Source organism: Necator americanus, chromosome X, assembly GCF_031761385.1.
Source record: "Necator americanus strain Aroian chromosome X, whole genome shotgun sequence".
NCBI classification, from domain to species: Eukaryota; Metazoa; Nematoda; class Chromadorea; order Rhabditida; family Ancylostomatidae; genus Necator; species Necator americanus.
In genome coordinates, this window is record NC_087376.1 from 22,002,241 (window position 1) to 22,021,034 (window position 18,794).

An 18,794-nucleotide genomic window follows, 5' to 3' on the forward strand; every position below is an offset into this window, starting at 1 on the left:
GGTGGGGAATCGAGAGTTCAGTTCACTATAAACTTCTAACCAAACCAAGCAATAACAAAGAAGATCCAATGCAATCAGCTCAAGCGGCTCAAGTGGGACCTTCCTTAACTTTCATCACGAAGCCAATTACGCGAGAGCAAGTTCGAGCTATCATCTTCTATGAATGGTGTGGCGGCATTGGAGCAGCGGCAGCAGCCCGCAACATGAACAGCAGATTGCGCGAGGGCACCACTATCATCAGGACTGTCAAGCACTGGTTCGCTCGCTTCGCAAGCGGAGTAGTGATATATTACAATCACTCTTCAATTTATAAAGATGGAAAACAGCAGTGTAAACCACTGCTAGGTTTCACCACCGTCTTGGCAAAATGTCGCAAGGTGACTCCCAGATCCATATAGGTTTGGCGACGACCTGTGGTGAAAACTAAGCTCGCCGAGGCAGGGCTGCTTAGTTTGGGGAAAAGTCTTTTTGCCACTCCAGCATATTCACTACCTCAGTACCCTGCAGGGCCCTGCCGTCTCAGACGTCGGACGGTATAGCGACCGGCGAGAGGCTACCAAATCTCAGGTTGTTCAGGACGTCTTTGATTCTGGACCAAGGCGACACACGCACGACTCGCCATGGAGGCTGTCTCAGACTGCGTACTTACAACGCGAGAACAATGTCCACAGACTCCGACCTGCATGCCCTTCTCGGAGCTGCAGAGCGTATCAAATTTCACGTGATTGCTCTGCAGGATATCAAGTGCAGAAGGAGCGCCGTACGATAGAAGAATGACGGTACACTCGTCATTCGTGGAGAGAAGGTTCCGTCGCGAAATGTAGGCGGTGTTGGTTCTGTTGGGCACCCATCTGTCGTCCATCTTGTCGATTCTCACGAGATCCTGTCACCTCGTCTTGCCATTCGCCCCTCCGCCCTCCGCCAAAAACTCATATATCTCATATCATCAACTGCAACTCACCAACATCAGCAGCTGATGAATCCGAATTGGACCCGTTCTACGAGGAGCTGGAGGAAGTGATCCGCAACGAGAAGTCCTACAAATTCGTTGTCGGAGACTTCAGCGCAAAACTAAGAAAGGCCACAGAAGAGAAACACAGAATCGGAAGATTTGGACTAGGGGACCGGAGTGAAAATGGCAATCGTCTGGCCGGACTAGGGGAACGGTCAAGAGGTACCCGTATGATGTGCCGCCGCGTATCCAGGAGGCTAAAGAACGTCGTTAATTGCACCGCGCGTCTCCTGATACCGTCATAATCGCTACAGTAGCCTGATTGCTACTGTTGTGTTACTTCTTCAAGACGCCCCGCCCACGCCACCCTCCCCTCTCATTTCGCAACATCTACCGCTCTTACGACGATTTTTTTTTTCGCCGCGCCTACAGCTCTTATGATGCGCTTTTAAAATCGAACGGAAAGGAAAGTACCTGGTATTAGATGTTATTCGAAGGTTTACATAAAGTTAATATAAAAGTTTGCTTGTAAGTTAAAGGCATCACTCCATGAATTTGAGGTGGTACGGATTTTAGGTGGAGTATTCGTGTACGGGATTGAAGACTATGGAGAGGGGGGTAATTCCGTCCATTTCTTCCTAATTGCCGCAAAAAACGGCCCGGAAGATACGGCTTCAGGCGTTCTGGCGCACTATTTTCTACAGGGAGTTCGACCTGAGCGCGCCAGCCTTCTGCGGCGCCGCATCTTCCCGGCCGTTTTTTACGACAATTAGGAAGAAATGGACGGAATCACCCCCCTCTCCATAGTCTCCTGTCCTGTATACGAATAGTCCACCTGAAATCTGCACTACCTCAGATTCGTGGGGTGATCCCTTTAATATGAAAGAAGGAAAGAATTAAATAGGTTTAAGTGATATGCCATTTAGAAATGCGAGTGAAAATAAAATTATCGTTTCGACTTGTTAGGTGGAAAACACTCATTCATCTCTGGGAATGCAAGAGATGTTTCAAAAAGTGTCCCACTGATCGGTGTTATGCTATCTTCCTTACTTTTTTCGCTTTCTAAGCGTTTCTTTTTGCTTATCTAGCTGGGTAAAACTGGCATCTAACGATTAACGAGGCGTGAACAATGCCTCGCAGACATACACTGTACCTAAAGGCATATCTCGTTAGTCTACTATATCCGTACATCAGAATTCGCTGCGGCAATTCGTTTTTCACTCCTCCTCCCTTCAAAATTCGCATCGTCGCGGCGCAAACGTCGCGCGCGGCGTTGATCAGAGAGCAACAAGGAGGCGGGGTGTAGGTGATCTCAGGCGGTCGTGGAGGATAGCTGGTGAAGCGGCAGCCGTAAATACGCGGAGGAGCGCGGTGCTGAAGGGAGGACAGGAGCGGTCAGTTTTCACGGGTACCCCTTGTCCCGCATCCATAGGAACTCTCGTTTCATGAAGAAAGATAATCGTCGGTGAATATGGGAATCGAACAAAAGTGCGACTTGCGAAAATACGACTTAGCCACACGATGGAAAAGAAGATCTGCTATCGGCAACGAAGGAGAAAAGAAGTCGTGTACGACGATAGCGTACTCGAGGACTCCTTGTCCCAAGGTGACTGGCACATCGAGGAGAACGCAAACGTGGATTACGAGATTCTGCTCAGAGGATTACGAACCTGTGCTGAGCGTGCCTCGAAGCTGCGCACGACAAACTTGGATCGAATTTCGAAGACCACCAAGGAATTGTTGGAAAGAAGAAGGGCTTCGAGGCTTGAACCGAATGCATCGCACATTGAGCGGTTAGTGGTTCTACTCGAACCTTTTCCCTTCATCAACTCCTGTGTCAAGCACGATCATCCCCACTGGTGAAGCTCCACCATGGATTCTCCCTTCGGAAGTACGAGTCGCTATCAAGAGCATGAAACCTGGCACAGCCCCCGGGCCTGATTTTATATCAGCAGACTTTCTTCGGGCTGGTGGCCATCCACTTCATGTAATCTTAGCAGTGCAAATGACATTTTACCTTCAGAAAGAAAGGATCCCAGACCAGTGGGAGACCTCGCGAACCGTTCTTATCCATAAGAAAGGTGACCGAGAGGACCTTCGGAACTACCGTCCGATACGCTTGCTGAGCGTGTTATACAAAGTATTCACCAAGATCATCCTCACGCGCATATCTAGGACGCTGGATGAAGCCCAGCCTCAAGAACAAGCTGGATTCCGCCAGGAGTTCGGCTGCTTGGACCACATCCAGACCGTGTCGAGGGTCATAGAGGTTTACCGGGAATACCGCCTGCCCCTTGTTCTAACCTTCGTCGACTATGAGAAAGCCTTCGACAGCGTAAAAACGAATGCAATACTGTCAGGGCTGGTCGATCAAGATGTGGACGCTTCGTATGTGAAGACAGCCAATTGCTACGATCGATGCGCCACGAAGATACAGCTTTTCCACCGCTCCTTCACCATACCCATTGGAAAGGAGGTTCGACAAAGCGATATTATATCGCCGAAGCTGTTCACAGCTGCATTGCAATGGATAATGAAATCATTTTTATGGGAAGAAAGGGGTATACGTGTTGATGGAAGATTTCTCTCGAACCTTCGTTTCGCGGGAAAGGTCCCAACAACATTAATTTCGTGCGACCTTCAAGTTCTGCCCCACTTTTTGTGTAGCTACGCATAGTCAACCTTCCTGAAGGGAGTTAGTTGGAGTTAACTAGTTTTCGGAGTTTAGTGTGACTTGGTACATAAAGATACTTCGTTAGTTGTATAACAACTTCACGACCAAAATTTCCCCATTCTACAATGACGTCATAACCGACGTGAAGAAAGAGGTTCGTCAAGGTGACGCAATTTCACCCAAAATATTCAGTGCCACTTTCGAGAACGCGATGCGAGGATTGGAGTGGGACGACATGGGAGTGAAGGTTGACGGTCGGCATTTACACCATTTTCGTTTCGCTCATGATCGTTCCTATAATATCAAGCGTCAATCAGGTGGAACGGATGCTGGTCGAATTTGATGAAACATGTAGAAAGATTGGTCTTCAACTGAACCTAGACAAGACGATGTTCATGAAGAACGGTTGGGCTTCTGATGCTCCATTCATGCTCAACGGAACGAACATGCTGAAAAATGAAAATGCTCAATGAATGCTCCAGCTATTTATACCTATGTCGGGAAATCAACATGATGAACGACCTGATCTCCGAGCTGGGCAGAAGGAAACGAGCGGATTGGGAAGCATTCAACAGCATCGAGGATGTAGTGAAGGACTAAGAACATCCGGCTCCGTGCTGATCTATTCAACACCACCGTTCTTCCTGCGTTCCACAAACAGGAGGAAAATTCGATCAGCGTCGTAGAACGCGGGATTGAAAAGGGTGATGCTAAGAGCAACCCGCTTTACGCAAGTAAAAGAAGGGATTCGATGTTCACTCCTACGTCACCGATCGAAGATCAGAGACAGTGCCGCATATGCCAAGGAAAGCAAAATTAGGAGGGCTGGACACGTGATGCGTTTCAATGACAATCGCTGGACTAGAGCCATAAGTGACTGGATACCACGCAACGTCAAAAGCACCGCAGGAAGACCGCCGACTCGACTTCTTTACTTCTTTACAAAGCCCTCCAAAGAAAAGTACGACACTCTTCAAGTCCCTCGCGAGAAGAGATGCCACTGGGCAACACTTGCGCGCGATCGGGACAAATGGATTATTACTGCACACTCGAGCAAATCGATGAACAACGGGAGCACAGGTGATACAGGTGAGTATGACTTGGACTATGAGAACAGTTATTCATGCACAATTACATGAAAAAACGGACCGAAATTGAATTCCTACGAACAAAAATCTAGAGAGGCTCTAGGAACAAAAGATACGGAAGACTGAAAAAAAAAACTTTGCTAAGAATACGTAGCCCTATTCATACATTAGGTTTATCGTTTGTTTTCAACGAATTCATGTTCAGCTTTCGACTGCAGTAACTATACGCCGTTTGTTCCTAGGATGCCTTCGAGACCTCAGCTTGTGGGAAATCAATTTCTGTCCTTTTTTTGTGTAGTTGTCCATGATTAGTATTTTTGATAAGCAGAATCACGAAAAAAAAACCAAAATCTGTCCCTCGAGAAGGTTAACTATGTAAAGTCCCACAAAAACGAATGGGACGGAAATCAAATCCCTACGAACTAGTCTTAGAGACAGTCTAGGAGCAAAGCAAACAATAAAACTGAAGCAAAGGGTTTACTTAAGTAAAGCTACATGGTCCCACTCCTGCGATTTTGAACGAGAAGGAAAAATGATGAAAAACTATAAAATGCAAAAAAAGATGTCACTAAATTCAAAACTTCACGACATAAAACCTCAAAGAAGCGGCACAACCTGCGAGAAAAGATTATATAAAACTATCATAAAGAGCAGAAACGAGCTCTGAGGAGCTTGTTGAGCTCTGTGGAAACAGAAAATAAGCTCATCCACCCAAGACGTTTAGTCAACACTAAGCAAATATTACACCATTTGGCCGAGAGTATGTGGTACGACAAGAGAAAAGAAAAAAGGTTTCGTAAATTCAAATCCAAAAACCTTGAAGGGCAAACCTACGAACAACAATGAGAACTGCTTCTCAAACAGTTCCAAGGACCCCATTATTGTGCTTCTCAATCTAACAAAATTAGCACCAGTCGAGCACTTTGGCCAACGTTTGGCAAAAACCTCGAATCAAGCGGGGATCGAACTCTTGGCTGTGCATTGCCATCTTTAAACAGTGAAGTCAAGCCTATACAAATAGTCAGGAACAGGATAATGAAGCGCTGTGAATAGCTCTGTTCTTCCCACTCTATGGAATTTTCAGTTGCGGTGGAGATTGAACTCGGTTGCGTGTAAAGAGAGTCCCGGCGGATTTTCGAGCATGCCCCGATCATGCCTCGGCAGAGCAATTAACGACGGCGCATAACTTAAAGAGATTCACTTTTGTAGCTACATAATTAGCTGACCACCGCTAGTTACACGCAGCATCATCGGCCAGGATGTAATTCATGAACTACTAAACTGTTTTGGAAAATCTGAAATCCACTGGAACTTTGTGATGTGAGGTGAACTAGTAACCGTACCAGAATCAAGAGAAATCCGGGAACGGTCAAGAGGTACCTGTATGATGTGCCGCCACGTATCCAAGAGGCTAATAACTGCGCATCTCCTGACAGCGTCATGATCGCTATAGTAGCCTGATTAATCTTCTTGTGCTACGTCTCGCTGACACCCTGCCCATTTCGCCGCATCTGCTGCTCTTACAAAGAGTTTTCTTCGCTGCGCCCGCAGGTCTTGCAAAGCGCTTTTAGAATCGAAGGAAAACAAAAGCGTGTGGTACTAGATGTTGTTTGGAACTCTCTATAAAGTATACTTGTAAGTTAATATAAATGAAGGAAGTTTGTATATATGCAATTTAGAAATGCGAGTGAAAATGAAACTATCCTGTTTTGAGTTGTTAGATGAAAAAAAAATCATCTATGTCAGGAATTACAGAAGATGCTTCAAAGAATTTCCCACTTATCGGTTTAATGCTATTTTTTTTTTGAACTTTTTTTTTCGCTTTCTAGGAATTTCTTTTTGCTTATCTAGCAGAGTTAAACTGCCATCCAACGCCTAACGAGACGCGAATGATGCCTCGCAGAAATAAATTGTACCCGAAGATAGATATCGAAGATACAAAGGTCCCTGTACGCCACTAATACGCCTAACCTGTCATATTGATTTTATGTAGAGACTAGATACAAATGAAGCGATAAAACGCTGTGGAAAGAAGTTTGAAGAACCATAAAAAGCTTTATTCTACAAAACGTGCAAGGAAGTATTAAAATATTTGACTTGCGCTCCGTCCTAACAATATATATATATATATAAAATTTTGGAAGGTAAAATGTAGAAAGGAGTTTAAAGAATGTATACAAAGTAATAAGGACATAAAGTTGCTGGGCGTATAGTTACTGCAGTCGAAAGCTGAACATGAATTCGTTGAATGACGTCGTGACAAACAAATACCCATGCACTGCGAGTTTATATAGAACAATTTGGGAGTGAAATGTGTGAAACTATGAGATGTGTGAAAATATATTCATGTTATCATTTTCCTTGCAGCATCTTTTTGATATATCTTTTAAATGGAAAGGATCTAGTTTTTGTTGTTAATTCCCGATGATATGCGCTCAGTTTACTATATTCGTACAACAAAACTTGCTTCGTCATTTCGTTTTACACTCCTCTCCCTTTTAAGTTTGCAGTATCCACCACTTCGTCGAGGCGCAAACGTCGCGTGCAGCGTTCATTAGAGCAATAAGGAGGCGTGGTATAGATGATCACAGGCGTTCGTAGAGGATGTCTAGCTGGTGAAGTGGCAGCCATGATTACGCGGAGGCGTGCGGCGCTGAAGGAGCGGACAGCCGGTTCTTACGGGTACCTCTTGTCCCGCACCCGAGAAATCCTCACATCAAAATGAGATAAAGATGCATCTAACAGCTTCAAATTACGTATATGAGAATTTCCGTTAAAAACATTCTAGCTTTCAAAAACAACGGGAATCAGGATTATCTTTATCCTGTAAGTCCCAAGCTTTTTATAGCCTAATTGATTTCCAAAAATTGTACAAAAGAACCTTCTTTATCTCCGACCTCTTGGAGCTTACAGGGAAAAAAAAGAGTTCAACTTTGATGAACGACTGGAGCTTGACCTCGTCGACCTATGTTCGCGTATCCCCGGCATATCTACTGGACATCTACTGTCTCACAGGCATTCGCGGAGAATCCGTCGGGACTCTCTTTACCGTTCCCCATTGAACTCTAGACGGTATGTTCTTTATCAATGTTGAGCTGTGACTGCGAAATTGAATGTAATTAGTGTATATGCACCGTATTACGAATATGTTTGTGCTTTTCTGCATCCTACGCCTTCAACTCGTCCTTTACACGACGCAAGTGGAAATATCAGCACTCTCTTACGAGCTGAAAATTTTCTCAAAGGAAAAAAGTTGCTATGGGGTAAGTGAGGGAAACTTTTTATGCAAACGATTCATTATTCCAAATGGTCCTCGAAAAGAACAGAAGAAGTGTCAGGTATCCAAGCTTCAAGCTTCCATGCCAAAAACTTGAAAATGTGCTGAACTGCTTCTCTCTCAGAAGAAAATTGTATATGAGTTTAGAAAAGTACCTCAACGAGAAAGCAATCCATGATACGGTTGGCTATTTCATTGGACAGACTAGTTGTGAACAATGTAAGAAACCACGACGAGGCATACATTGATGTATCGAATCCCATGTTGTTGAAGTGACTATGAAGATCCGGCATCTATAAAAGAAATCATACACTGACATACATAAGTAAGCACGGCGCAATTTGTGCTCCCCTTGAGAATTTGGGAATCTAAGTTTCCAAGTTAGCATACTTCAGTTAATATTCAATTACTAATCATACAGTATAGTATTAGTAAGATTAATCGAAGTGCTGAACACAAAACTCAACCTATCGGCGTTGAGGATCTAAGCGCACCTACGACTAGACGTGTGTTGAACTAAATAAAACAACGTTGAGATGAGAAGCAAATGTTTTAATCATTGTCAGCGCCTCAAACAACCTAATCTATCGCGGAAGAACGCTATTCAAATGTTTTGCCCACGTTCCCAAAACATCCTGCCATTACTGAGGAGATAAAGCGTATCTCAGAGGAATATCAACGCAGATGTTTTGGGAACCTCGCCTAGCACAGTATAAAAGAGAACGACAAATGCGCAAATGCGAATTCCGACGCCGCGAAGATTTTATTTCTTTTTTTTTGCGATCGTTTTCTTATTGTATTCATTTTGTGAACAATCATTTAATATTCTTTCTTATCGCTATAATTTCATTTATTATGTTTCACCTTATGATGTTATTTTGCCATGAAATTTTGCGATCGTTTTATTTTTCACTATTATTATTTTTAGTTGCGAATGAAATTCATACTTTTGCGATTGATAAAAATATGTTATTTACGGCGAATGTTTGTTATTTTGGATGTTGCTCCCATTGTTGATTCCTAAAGTTTTAAATAAAGGTTTAATTACCCAAGTTTGAGATTACAAGCCCGCGTGGCACAAGTTCGGTTTCGGTTGCCAGTTGCAGTGCAGGGATAGCAAGCCCCTGCCATTTTATGGTGCATCGGCCGCTACGCACGACTCTGACTAGAGGTACGATTTTCGTCCTTTTTCTCTTGATTTGCGATATTTTATTGCGATATCGTCTCTCATCAGTTGGTTTTGGGACTGCTATCATGACGGGACCCATACAACTTAAGTCTCAGAAAGGCCTCTTAACAAGGTATCGCAATATTTTAAACCAGTTAATTACGAAATATTCAGAAGTTTTTGATACCGAACTATCCCCTAGATTACTCGCGGAAATGTCGTATGAATTAAATGCGACATCAAAATTGGTAATTGAGGCACTGGATAATTTTACTAAGACGGTAGATCAAGTGGAAGAATTCTAGTCGGGGGATCAAGAAACTCAAATTCAAGATTATATTGATAAGACGCATACTGTATTAGAGAATGCCCAAACCTTGACTATCCAAATTGAGCGGAAAAAAGTGGGACTGCAACAACCTATGGCTGCTCAAGAACCAGCTATTACAGAACTTTCTTCTGCTAAGGTCGAGTTGCCAGCAATCCCCATTCCCATATTCAGTGGCAAAATTAGCGAATTTGAGAATTTTTGGGCACTTTTCAGTGCGAATGTTCATAACTAAAAACTTTCAAATTTGCAAAAATTCAACTATCTTTTGCGCGCTTTGAGGGGCGACGCAAGAGAGGCAATTAAGCGATACCAGGTAACAGAAGAAAACTATAATGCCGCGGTAGATGCCCTACATTCAAAATTCGGGGATAGATCAAAAATCATCTATGAGCTTCAAGTGCAATTAGAAAGAGTTACTGCAAGAAGCCCATTAATCAGCGACCAACGAAAATTGTTGGAAAATTTACTTGCAACAACTACACAACTAGAACAAAAAGGAGTATACCTAAACGGTTCCTATATTGTCCAAAGAGTCCTATCTAAATTCCGTCAGGATCTCCAAAGGAGGGTCCTGAAAGATCAAATAGAGAGTGACTACTCGGAACAGGAATGGTCTATGAGTAAGCTTCTATTTGATCTAGACAGATTAATAAGTGCAGAAGAGAAAATAAATGAGATGTTACATGCTAATGAGGTTTTTCGAGGTAGGGAAAAACCTAACATAGGGCAAAAAGGCTTCGAAAATACTCCTACTCGCTCCACAGCATGCATCTACTGTGATTCACCCAATCATAATTCGCTAAAATGCCTTAAAATTAGCTCTATTCAAGCGCGTACCGACTTTCTGATAAGAAACAGAAGATGTCTCAATTGTACAAAGTCTAGTCATTTTTTGAAACAATTCCTCAGTAAAGGATGTAGCATGTGCGAAGACAAGAAGCATCACTTTTCTACTTGTCCAAAACGGATAAGCAAGGACAATACTACCGCACAACAAAAACGAGATGGCCCAGCTGGAATTCCACCCACCAATAAACGTGGGAAGCAAGACAAAGGTAAAACTCCACAGCGGCAAAATTGCGCTGTGACTTCAGATACCCAAATTTTGCCTGAAGCGGATGACCGCGAGACACCATTGCTGTGTGTATCAAATACAGAGCTCACTTCAAGGCAAAATAAAGTCCTCTTATTGACAGGACTTGCGAAAGTGCGAAATAAGAAGTCAGGAAACCTTCAAGATATTGAAATTCTTTTGGATACAGGAGCTGATAGGTCGTTTATGCAGGGGCAACTGGCAGATGATTTAGAGTTGCCAATAACGAACAAAGTGGATTTATCAGTCTGCACATTCGGAGATAAATCCCCAAAAAGGCAAAAATATGACATTACCCCTCTCCGAATTTGGGATGCCTTAGGAGATAGTCATACTTTCCACTTATGTAAAACCGATGTCATTACGGAAAAGGCTAAACAAGTTCAACTTACATCAGAAAACGCAGAGTACTTGCAGAAGAAAAACATTAAGTTGTCCAAAAAGGAACATACGTCTGTAAACCCTCAAGTATTACTAGTCTGCGATCAGCTCTGGCCTCTATTGTCCACAACTAACCCTCAGCATATATTACCATCAGGTTTAATGGTGATCCCTTCTAAATTGAGGTATCTGCTGAGCGGACGACAAGAACGAAGCAGCGAAAAAAAGTACTCACTGCGAAAAAGCGGGAACTTTCATAGTGCGAGAATAAGTGCCCTCGATGCAGAAGTAGAAGAGTGGGACCGGTATTGGTCACTCGAATCTTCTGGCATTGAGGAGTATGCAGGAACAAAGTGTGAAGAAAAAGCGCAAGTCAACGCCGAGATCATGCAGTATTTTAACAACACGATAGAGAAGCGCCATGACGGATACTATGTCCGTCTCCCTTTCAAGAAAAATTGCGACACATTGCCTACAAACAAGACGTTAGCATATCGCCGCCTTATCAGTGTTTGGAATATGCTTAAATCAAATGAAGACCTCCTTCATCAGTACCATAAGGTTTTCCAGGAGCAACTCGAAAAAGGTATCATTGAAGAGGTCCCTAATACAGGGGAAAACCCTTCTCGTCTGGTTCATTATTTACCCCATCAACCTGTGGTGACACCACAAAAGCAAACAACAAAGTTACGTGTTGTTTTTGATGCGTCATCCCACCTTAAGGGTTCTCCTTCGCTGAATGATGCGTTGCATCAGGGTCCCCATATTCTGCCAGAACTATATGGAATACTATTGCGGTTTCGTATGAAACCTCACGTAGTTATATCTGATGTTGAAAAGGTATTTCTGCAGGTCCGGCTGCATGAACAGGACAGAGATGTAACAAGATGTTTTTGGATAAAAGATACGGCTCTCCCACCTGAAAAAGACAATATTGTGACTTATCGGTTCGCAAGAATTACATTCGGTTTAAACGTTTCTCCTTTTCTACTAGCGGTAACTATTCGATACCACCTAAATCATGAGATTAAGGACCAAAAACTAGCATGCGAAATCGGCGAAAACTTATATGTGGATAACCTTATATTAACAGACGACAGCGAAGAGGAAATTTTGGAGAAATCCCTAACAACCCGTAAGGTATTTCTTCAAATGAACATGAACTTGCGTGAGTTTCTTGCAAATGTCAGCAGGGTGCAGGAAAAATTCCCAAACGAAATCTGCGCAAGCAAAGCAACTCAGAAAGTTCTGGGAATCCCTTGGGATGCCAATAACGGCACAATATCAATAGAGTGCAAGTTTATGGATACACCAAACATCACGAAAAGATCCATTGCTCGTCAAATTGCCTCCATATACGATCCTTTGGGGTGGTTAGTTCCATTGCTTATCCCGCATAAATGTTTCCAACAAAAGTTATGGCTAGAAGGCTATACGTGGGACCAAGAATTATCACCTCAGCTTTCCGAACAACGGGAAACAATGAGACAAAATGCCAATGACTTTCAAAAGACTTTGAAACGTGAGATATTAGTGCAGGCCCCTACCGACATGGCGGTCTTTGCCGATGCAAGCCATGGACCATGCCATGGCCACATGTGCTTACATTATCTCTGACCAACAATCCTCATTACTAATGGCTAAATCAAAATTGCTTTCGATTAACTCGAAAATGACAATACCCAAACTAGAAATGAACGCACTGACTATGGCAGTGCGGCTGGCACGTTCCGTCTGCGAAGCTCTGCGAAATTCCATAAAATCCCTCAAGAACATATTCATTTTTTCTGATTCTCAAATTGTTCTCAGCTGGATTGATAAATCTCCAGTCAAGGACGATGTAGGGGTTCTAATCCGCAATAGGATAAAAGAAATCCAAAAAATCATCCGATCGATAAACGAAGTCGGTATCAATGTTTTCTTTGGATACGTTCACACCAAAAACAACCCCGCAGATGCAGGAACTAGAGGTCTCTCAAAAGGTGAAATAGATAATCATGATTGGTGGATAGGGCCCAGTTTTCTTCGACAACCTACCTCTTCCTGGGAATCACCGTTATTCCGCATACTTGACCCTCTTGAACCCGTTCAAGAAGCTGAAGAATCTTTCGCTTTCTCCACATTACACATGGAGTTTGAAAAAGATAATCAATTTCCATTATCCCGATACGCAACGCTCATTAAATCACAGCGGATCATTGCATGGGTTCTGCGTTTCATTCTTTCATTTTTTTTTTCATTCATTTTTTCGATGCATGAATGGCCTACCTTCAATGAGGATCGAAGCCGTAGCAAAGCGCGTCCCTGAACTGCGTCAAACAACGAATTATGACCCCTTAACAGGACCAGAGATGCAATCTGCGAAACAAACACTGATACGAAACCATCAATTATCAGTGCTCTCCGGCGACTATATTAAATCTATGAGCAAGACTGAAATTATTCCAAGACAACGATGGAATTTGGCGTGCCAGAGGACGGCTCGGCAAGTCATCATTAAGCGACAGTGCGAAATTTCCCATTTTTATTGGCCCAAAAAACGAACTTGCCTCAAAAATTATCAACCATGCTCACGGAAAATACTATCGCGGAGTCGCACACACCATGTCCACAGTGCGGGAGACATTTTGGATCCCCAAGTTACGCCAGCAGGTTAGAACAGTTGTTATGTGCTGTATAAGATGCAAGCGTTTTAATGGGTTTCCATATACCTACCCTGAAATGTCAGACGTGCCGGCTCAAAGAATACAAAAAACACGCCCATTCGAAAACATTGGCCTTGACTTTTTGACCTTCCACAAACAAGAGAAGGAGACTCCTTCAAAAAAGCTTATGGCTGTATCTTTCCTTGCGCCGTTACACGAATGATTCATCTAGAAGTTTTGCGAAGTATGAGTGCAGAAGATTTCTTGAATGTGCTTAGGCGATTTTTTGCGCGTCGAGGCATTCCTAGCCTAATTATCTGCGACAATGCGCCTACATTTTCTCTAAGCGCCGAAATCTTGGGTAGTGTGATTAAAGATAGCTCACTAAACGACGTTCTAAGTAACAATACTATTGAGAGGAAGAACATAACTCCATACGCGCCGTGGCAAGGAGGTTTTTATGAACGGCTCATCAAGTCTATAAAACACGCCTTGTACAAATGTATTGGAAGAGCGAAGCTGTCTTTTGATAACCTCACAACCATCATAACGGAGATCGAAGCCACACTCAATACAAGGCCGCTAACCTATCAGGAATCTGACTGTGACGTATTCACTTCCATAAGGCCGATAGACTTCATCCAAAAGAACATAGAGGTTACCTGCTCCTTTGAAAACATCGACAGCGACAATGTTGATCCGGAATACCATCCCTCCACCGAGCTTGCAAGTTTAGAAACACGAAGGCAAACGGTGAAAGCGCTACAATCTTCCATCAAAATTACGGAACGCTTCTGGAATATTTGGCGAGATCACTCTCTGAGTAGCCTCAGGGAACACCATCGAACGCGATTATCTCAACATCGCACAAGTACTATAGTGCCGAGAAAAGGCGCGGTGGTTCTAATAAGCGACCCAGTTCTACCTCGTAATGACTGGAAAATGGCACGTATCACTGACACAAAAAGCTCAGATGGGGTCATAAGGGAAGTCGAATTAATCACTTCTACTAGAAGGAAGATCAGGCGACCAGTAAATCTCGTCATTCCACTTGAATTGGGTGACACAGATAATGGTACCTACGAAGAGGGCAAAAATGGCGAAGTTTGCGAAGAGAATGCGAACCAAGATACCCGCTATGATTTTCGTACACGAAAAAACATAAACTATAGCGAGAATTCGTTAGCCAATACAGTGTCTGCGACATCTCCTGGGTTCTCATTCTCACCCAAATTTTCTCTTCTGATATTGACTTTGCTTATGCTTTGTTTCACATCACTATCTCACCCAATCCTCGAATCACTTAGTATAGAGTGTCATAAAAACGGTATACTGGTAAAAAATACTAACGCAGCAGATTTTGAAATTTGCATAGAAGATGAATGCAAGCTCTACCCCAAACCATCTTTGCGAGAGTTAGTTCGGTTCTCTCCAGAACGAACTTTACATGAACACAGCGTTCTTCTCAAAAGGGGAAACGAATGAAACATTATCTTCCATGGAAATGACCTGTCAACCAATAGATTTCTGCGAAAACATTCAATGCACTTTTTGCCTTTCACTCTTGCTGAGTCCCGAATGTGGGCCACTGGGAGCACTACTAGGCTCTATCCTTTTGATTTACGTTGTTTTGGCATTGATATACATTTTGCTTTACGTACCAATTACAATTGGGAAGCCCATACGAATAATGTTGCAAGCAAGTTGTTATATTTTCAGATCCTTCTTTCGTTTCATGTGATATTTGTTGCGATTTTCAACTAGGACGCCCACTCAAAGGCAGCGATTAAGACGATTGGCAGAAGTTCTTGCGATAGTGGCGATATTAGTACAGGTAATTGCAAAGGGTCACACTTGCCAAGACGTGAATATTTTTGCTCTGAATTCGAACATCTGCACCTCCTACTCATCATCCGCCGAAACATGCGAAGTCTCATTCTCCAATATTTTGAAATTAAACACATTCAAGCAAGAAGCTTGCCTACGTCTTTCTGCGAACAAATCTCTTGTCTCGCATTTGAAAATTCGCTGGAAGGGACTAGCATTATATTGCACTCACGAAACTCTCAGTTACACGCGCGACATTCAGATTCATGTCTTTAATAGTAAACGTTGTCCTCATATGGGCTCATGTAAGGGCGAAAAATGTGCGGCTATCAATTCCACTGATCTTGTTCCAGAACTACAAAAGGCTAATAGTTATCCAGGACGGACGGGGTGCCTAGAATCCTGTGGGGGGTTAGGCTGTGATTGCCTATACCCGAGCTCCGGATGTCTTTTTTATCGGGTCTATGCCGTTCCCCTAAGCGAAGACATTTTTGAGATATCTCGATGCATCCGATGGAAGCAGGAAGTAAAACTAGAAGTTACTATAGAAACCAATGGGAAAACACACTATTATGTTTTAGCGGTTATCCCCAATGTGCCAATATTCATGCACAATTTCACGAAACAATGACAATGACCTCTTTAGCAGTTCCTCCTCTTCCCACTTTGAATCAGAAATTTATCACCAACGATAAGGAATATGCCATATGGCAACTCGACACAAATCCACTTCTTTCCTGCAAATCACGTAGCGATGCAAAACACCTAAAGTGCGATTTCAGCGATGACTGCAGGTGTGGTCCTGCCGAATCTAAAGTACGATGCGATTGTACTTACCCACAAGTGAGCAAAATTTTCAAGGCCCTCTCTCAAAAACTTCCACGAGCTAGGAAGTACATCGTTCTTCAAAAATAACGACTCCCAAATTGTGGCTCGGATACGAGATACTGCTTCCACAGAGTTTGTGATCACCTTCCAAGGAAAACTCAATAGGACGACACAGCAAGTAAATAAAGCAATATGCTCAGTTGAGAATACAGTTTTGAAAGGTTGTTACCGCTGCAGTAGAGGAGCAGAAACGATTATCTCATGCTCATCTCCTCAACCGACTCTTGGAGAAATCACATGCGATCGTGACACATTAGTAGTGCCATGTACACCAGATGGTGCTCGAACGCAATTACGACTTATGCGAAGTTACGCTCGAAATCATCTCAATTGTTCGTTACACTGCGAAAACACGTCCTATTTTGTAATCTCTGGCCTTCTAAAATTCGTTGCACCTACAAAACTTCAGAGTAGCGATAGTATCAGCGAGAGCTCTGTTTTTTCTTTCCAATGGCCAGAGTTGCCAGATTTTTTTTCATATAAGCGACATATTACTTTCTTGGCGAAAAAGTTTACTCATCTTAATTATAGTTTTGATAGTCGCAATGGCAGTAATCCTCCTTCGCGCAGGAATGCGAGCTGCGATTTGCATTTTTATTTCCCTCCCAATGCGACTGCTACGTCTGTTGATCTTCTCATTTTGCAAACGACTCTGCGAGCTTGCAAGGAATTCACGATAGCGAACTACCCGCGAAAAATACCTCTGAAGCTGTTACAAAATTTAATGCCCCATTTTTTAGAAATGGATGAGCTGTGACGTGTCAAGAGAGAGCTAAAACGCCTCAGGACCGCAATTCCACCGCTGCCCACACCGGATACGCTTTACGATGACATGGTCGACGACTGTCGCAATATCATGAGAACGATAGAAACGCTTGATGAACTCCGTAGTGATATCGAGTATTTCTATAATAGTAATTTGCGATATGGCGAATTGGAACGCGAGGCGCAAATACTGGAGCTCAAGGCAGAAATCTGCAAGCTTAAGCTCCAGTCTTTGCGCCAGCACTTACGTTTGTTGTTCTCGGTAGTTCCTATCCTAATTGCGACAAAAACGATGTCAGCACTAGCATGGAGAGCGAAAATGCAGGAGCCCCAAAGTTATGTAAGGCGAGATGAACAAGAAAAAGAACTGCTGACGACCCAGAAAGACATTGAGATTATTGTGAACGATCAGCTGCAAGGGATGAACGAATTTTTCACTGCGATTTGCGAAATCCGTTCCAGCTGTCTCAATATGGAGCGTGGCCAGAAGGAAAGCCTCAATGTCCGTATTCTGGAAACGGTGCAGTTCATCAGCGCCACCGTAGCGGACATAAAGGAACAAATGGAGCGGGTCGGAGCAAACCAAATCCACGATGAAGCGCAGCCGACAACTTCCAGTTCGACACTAGGGGACAACTTTTCGCAGACGGTGGAAAGTTGCCAGATGGCAACCAACGAGAAGGATGGGAAAGTTCAGAACAGGCGAAAATTGCGAGTAATGCCGAGTATATGGAAGCGGTGGAGATGGAATACGAAAAGGCGAGAGAGGACCCGAAGGAAGCCGCGATTCGAGCAGAGATCAAATCGCTAGAAACAGAACTCACCAACGTCCAGAAGCGCCTTCGAGAACTTGCGAGGAAGCGAACTTGTAGGCAGCGAGAGTATGAGGCAGGAGTTTACCGCACTGAAGAAAGAAAAATGAGATGTGTTTTCTGCGGTGAGCAAGGATTGCACTACTCTGACTCCTTCAGTAAGATGCGAACCGGCGCGGAAAGAAGAAGCGTCCTGAGAAAATGTGGCAGATGTTTTAATTGTTTAGAGCTGCACTGCGTGGGTGGCTTTCAGTGCGTGAAGTACCGGATACCCTGTTTCCATTGCAAAGAAAGAGGGCATCACTCGGCCACATGCGAACTACCGGAAACTTCAGTGCAGACGAGAGTGGAGAAGCTGCAGTGCGAGTTGGCGATTGACAACATTTTTAGAAGGCTCCGTCAGCTCCGCAAAAGGGATAGTGAGAAAAGTTAGAGGAATCGTACGAAAGGTGGCGAAGATACAACAAGAAGAACCCTGTGGGGGGGAGTATCGCGGAAGAACGCGATTCAAATGTTTTGCCCACGTTCCCAAAACATCCTGCCATTACTGAGGAGATAAAGCGTATCTCAGAGGAATATCAACGCAGATGATACTAGATACTTCATACTTCATACAGCACAGTATAAAAGAGAACGACAAATGCGCAAATGCGAATTACGACGCTGCGAAGATTTTATTTCTTTTTTCTTTTGCGATCGTTTTCTTATTGTATTCATTTTGTGAACAATCATTTAATATTCTTTCTTATCGCTATAATTTCATTTATTATGTTTCACTTTATAATGTTATTTTGCCATGAAATTTTGCGATCGTTTTATTTTTCACTATTATTATTTTTAGTTGCGAATGAAATTCATACTTTTGCGATTGATAAAAATATGTTATTTACGGC

The 18,794-nt window shown here is 43.2% G+C and overlaps 7 protein-coding genes across 8 annotated transcripts; 6 read left to right on the plus strand and 1 right to left on the minus strand.

The window, feature by feature from the left end:
• Nucleotides 1-68: 68 nt before the first annotated feature.
• On the plus strand, nucleotides 69-1,257 carry RB195_024728 (uncharacterized protein; the record flags this gene model as incomplete). Its single annotated transcript, XM_064212608.1, has 2 exons — nucleotides 69-256; nucleotides 825-1,257. The coding sequence occupies 2 exons, from the start codon at nucleotides 69-71 to the stop codon at nucleotides 1,255-1,257; spliced, it is 621 nt and encodes a 206-aa protein (XP_064068489.1).
• A 1,216-nt stretch (nucleotides 1,258-2,473) lies between these two features.
• RB195_024729 (uncharacterized protein) lies at nucleotides 2,474-4,099 on the plus strand (the record flags this gene model as incomplete). 2 transcript variants are annotated; one of them, XM_064212609.1, is made up of 4 exons in its annotated part: nucleotides 2,474-2,745; nucleotides 2,795-3,563; nucleotides 3,712-3,873; nucleotides 3,944-4,099. In XM_064212609.1, 4 exons carry the CDS (start codon nucleotides 2,474-2,476, stop codon nucleotides 4,097-4,099), a joined length of 1,359 nt encoding a protein of 452 aa, XP_064068490.1. The 2 variants fall into 2 exon arrangements, with proteins under 2 accessions (XP_064068490.1, XP_064068491.1); XM_064212610.1 differs by having other exon boundaries at nucleotides 2,795-3,513; nucleotides 3,791-3,873.
• Nucleotides 4,100-8,011: 3,912 nt separating this feature from the next.
• Nucleotides 8,012-9,259, minus strand: RB195_024730 (uncharacterized protein; the record flags this gene model as incomplete). The annotated part of the gene is made up of 3 exons (XM_064212611.1): nucleotides 8,012-8,095; nucleotides 8,147-8,284; nucleotides 9,149-9,259. The coding sequence occupies 3 exons, from the start codon at nucleotides 9,257-9,259 to the stop codon at nucleotides 8,012-8,014; spliced, it is 333 nt and encodes a 110-aa protein (XP_064068492.1).
• Nucleotides 9,260-10,412: 1,153 nt separating this feature from the next.
• Nucleotides 10,413-12,581, plus strand: RB195_024731 (uncharacterized protein; the record flags this gene model as incomplete). The annotated part of the gene is made up of 1 exon (XM_064212612.1): nucleotides 10,413-12,581. One exon carries the CDS (start codon nucleotides 10,413-10,415, stop codon nucleotides 12,579-12,581), a length of 2,169 nt encoding a protein of 722 aa, XP_064068493.1.
• A 1,274-nt stretch (nucleotides 12,582-13,855) lies between these two features.
• On the plus strand, nucleotides 13,856-15,094 carry RB195_024732 (uncharacterized protein; the record flags this gene model as incomplete). The annotated part of the gene is made up of 1 exon (XM_064212613.1): nucleotides 13,856-15,094. The coding sequence occupies one exon, from the start codon at nucleotides 13,856-13,858 to the stop codon at nucleotides 15,092-15,094; it is 1,239 nt and encodes a 412-aa protein (XP_064068494.1).
• Nucleotides 15,095-16,063: 969 nt separating this feature from the next.
• Nucleotides 16,064-17,900, plus strand: RB195_024733 (uncharacterized protein; the record flags this gene model as incomplete). The annotated part of the gene is made up of 3 exons (XM_064212614.1): nucleotides 16,064-16,230; nucleotides 16,298-16,442; nucleotides 17,091-17,900. The coding sequence occupies 3 exons, from the start codon at nucleotides 16,064-16,066 to the stop codon at nucleotides 17,898-17,900; spliced, it is 1,122 nt and encodes a 373-aa protein (XP_064068495.1).
• Nucleotides 16,221-18,279, plus strand: RB195_024734 (uncharacterized protein; the record flags this gene model as incomplete). The annotated part of the gene is made up of 4 exons (XM_064212615.1): nucleotides 16,221-16,279; nucleotides 17,111-17,660; nucleotides 17,708-17,970; nucleotides 18,129-18,279. 4 exons carry the CDS (start codon nucleotides 16,221-16,223, stop codon nucleotides 18,277-18,279), a joined length of 1,023 nt encoding a protein of 340 aa, XP_064068496.1.
• Between the last annotated feature and the right edge of the window lie 515 nt (nucleotides 18,280-18,794).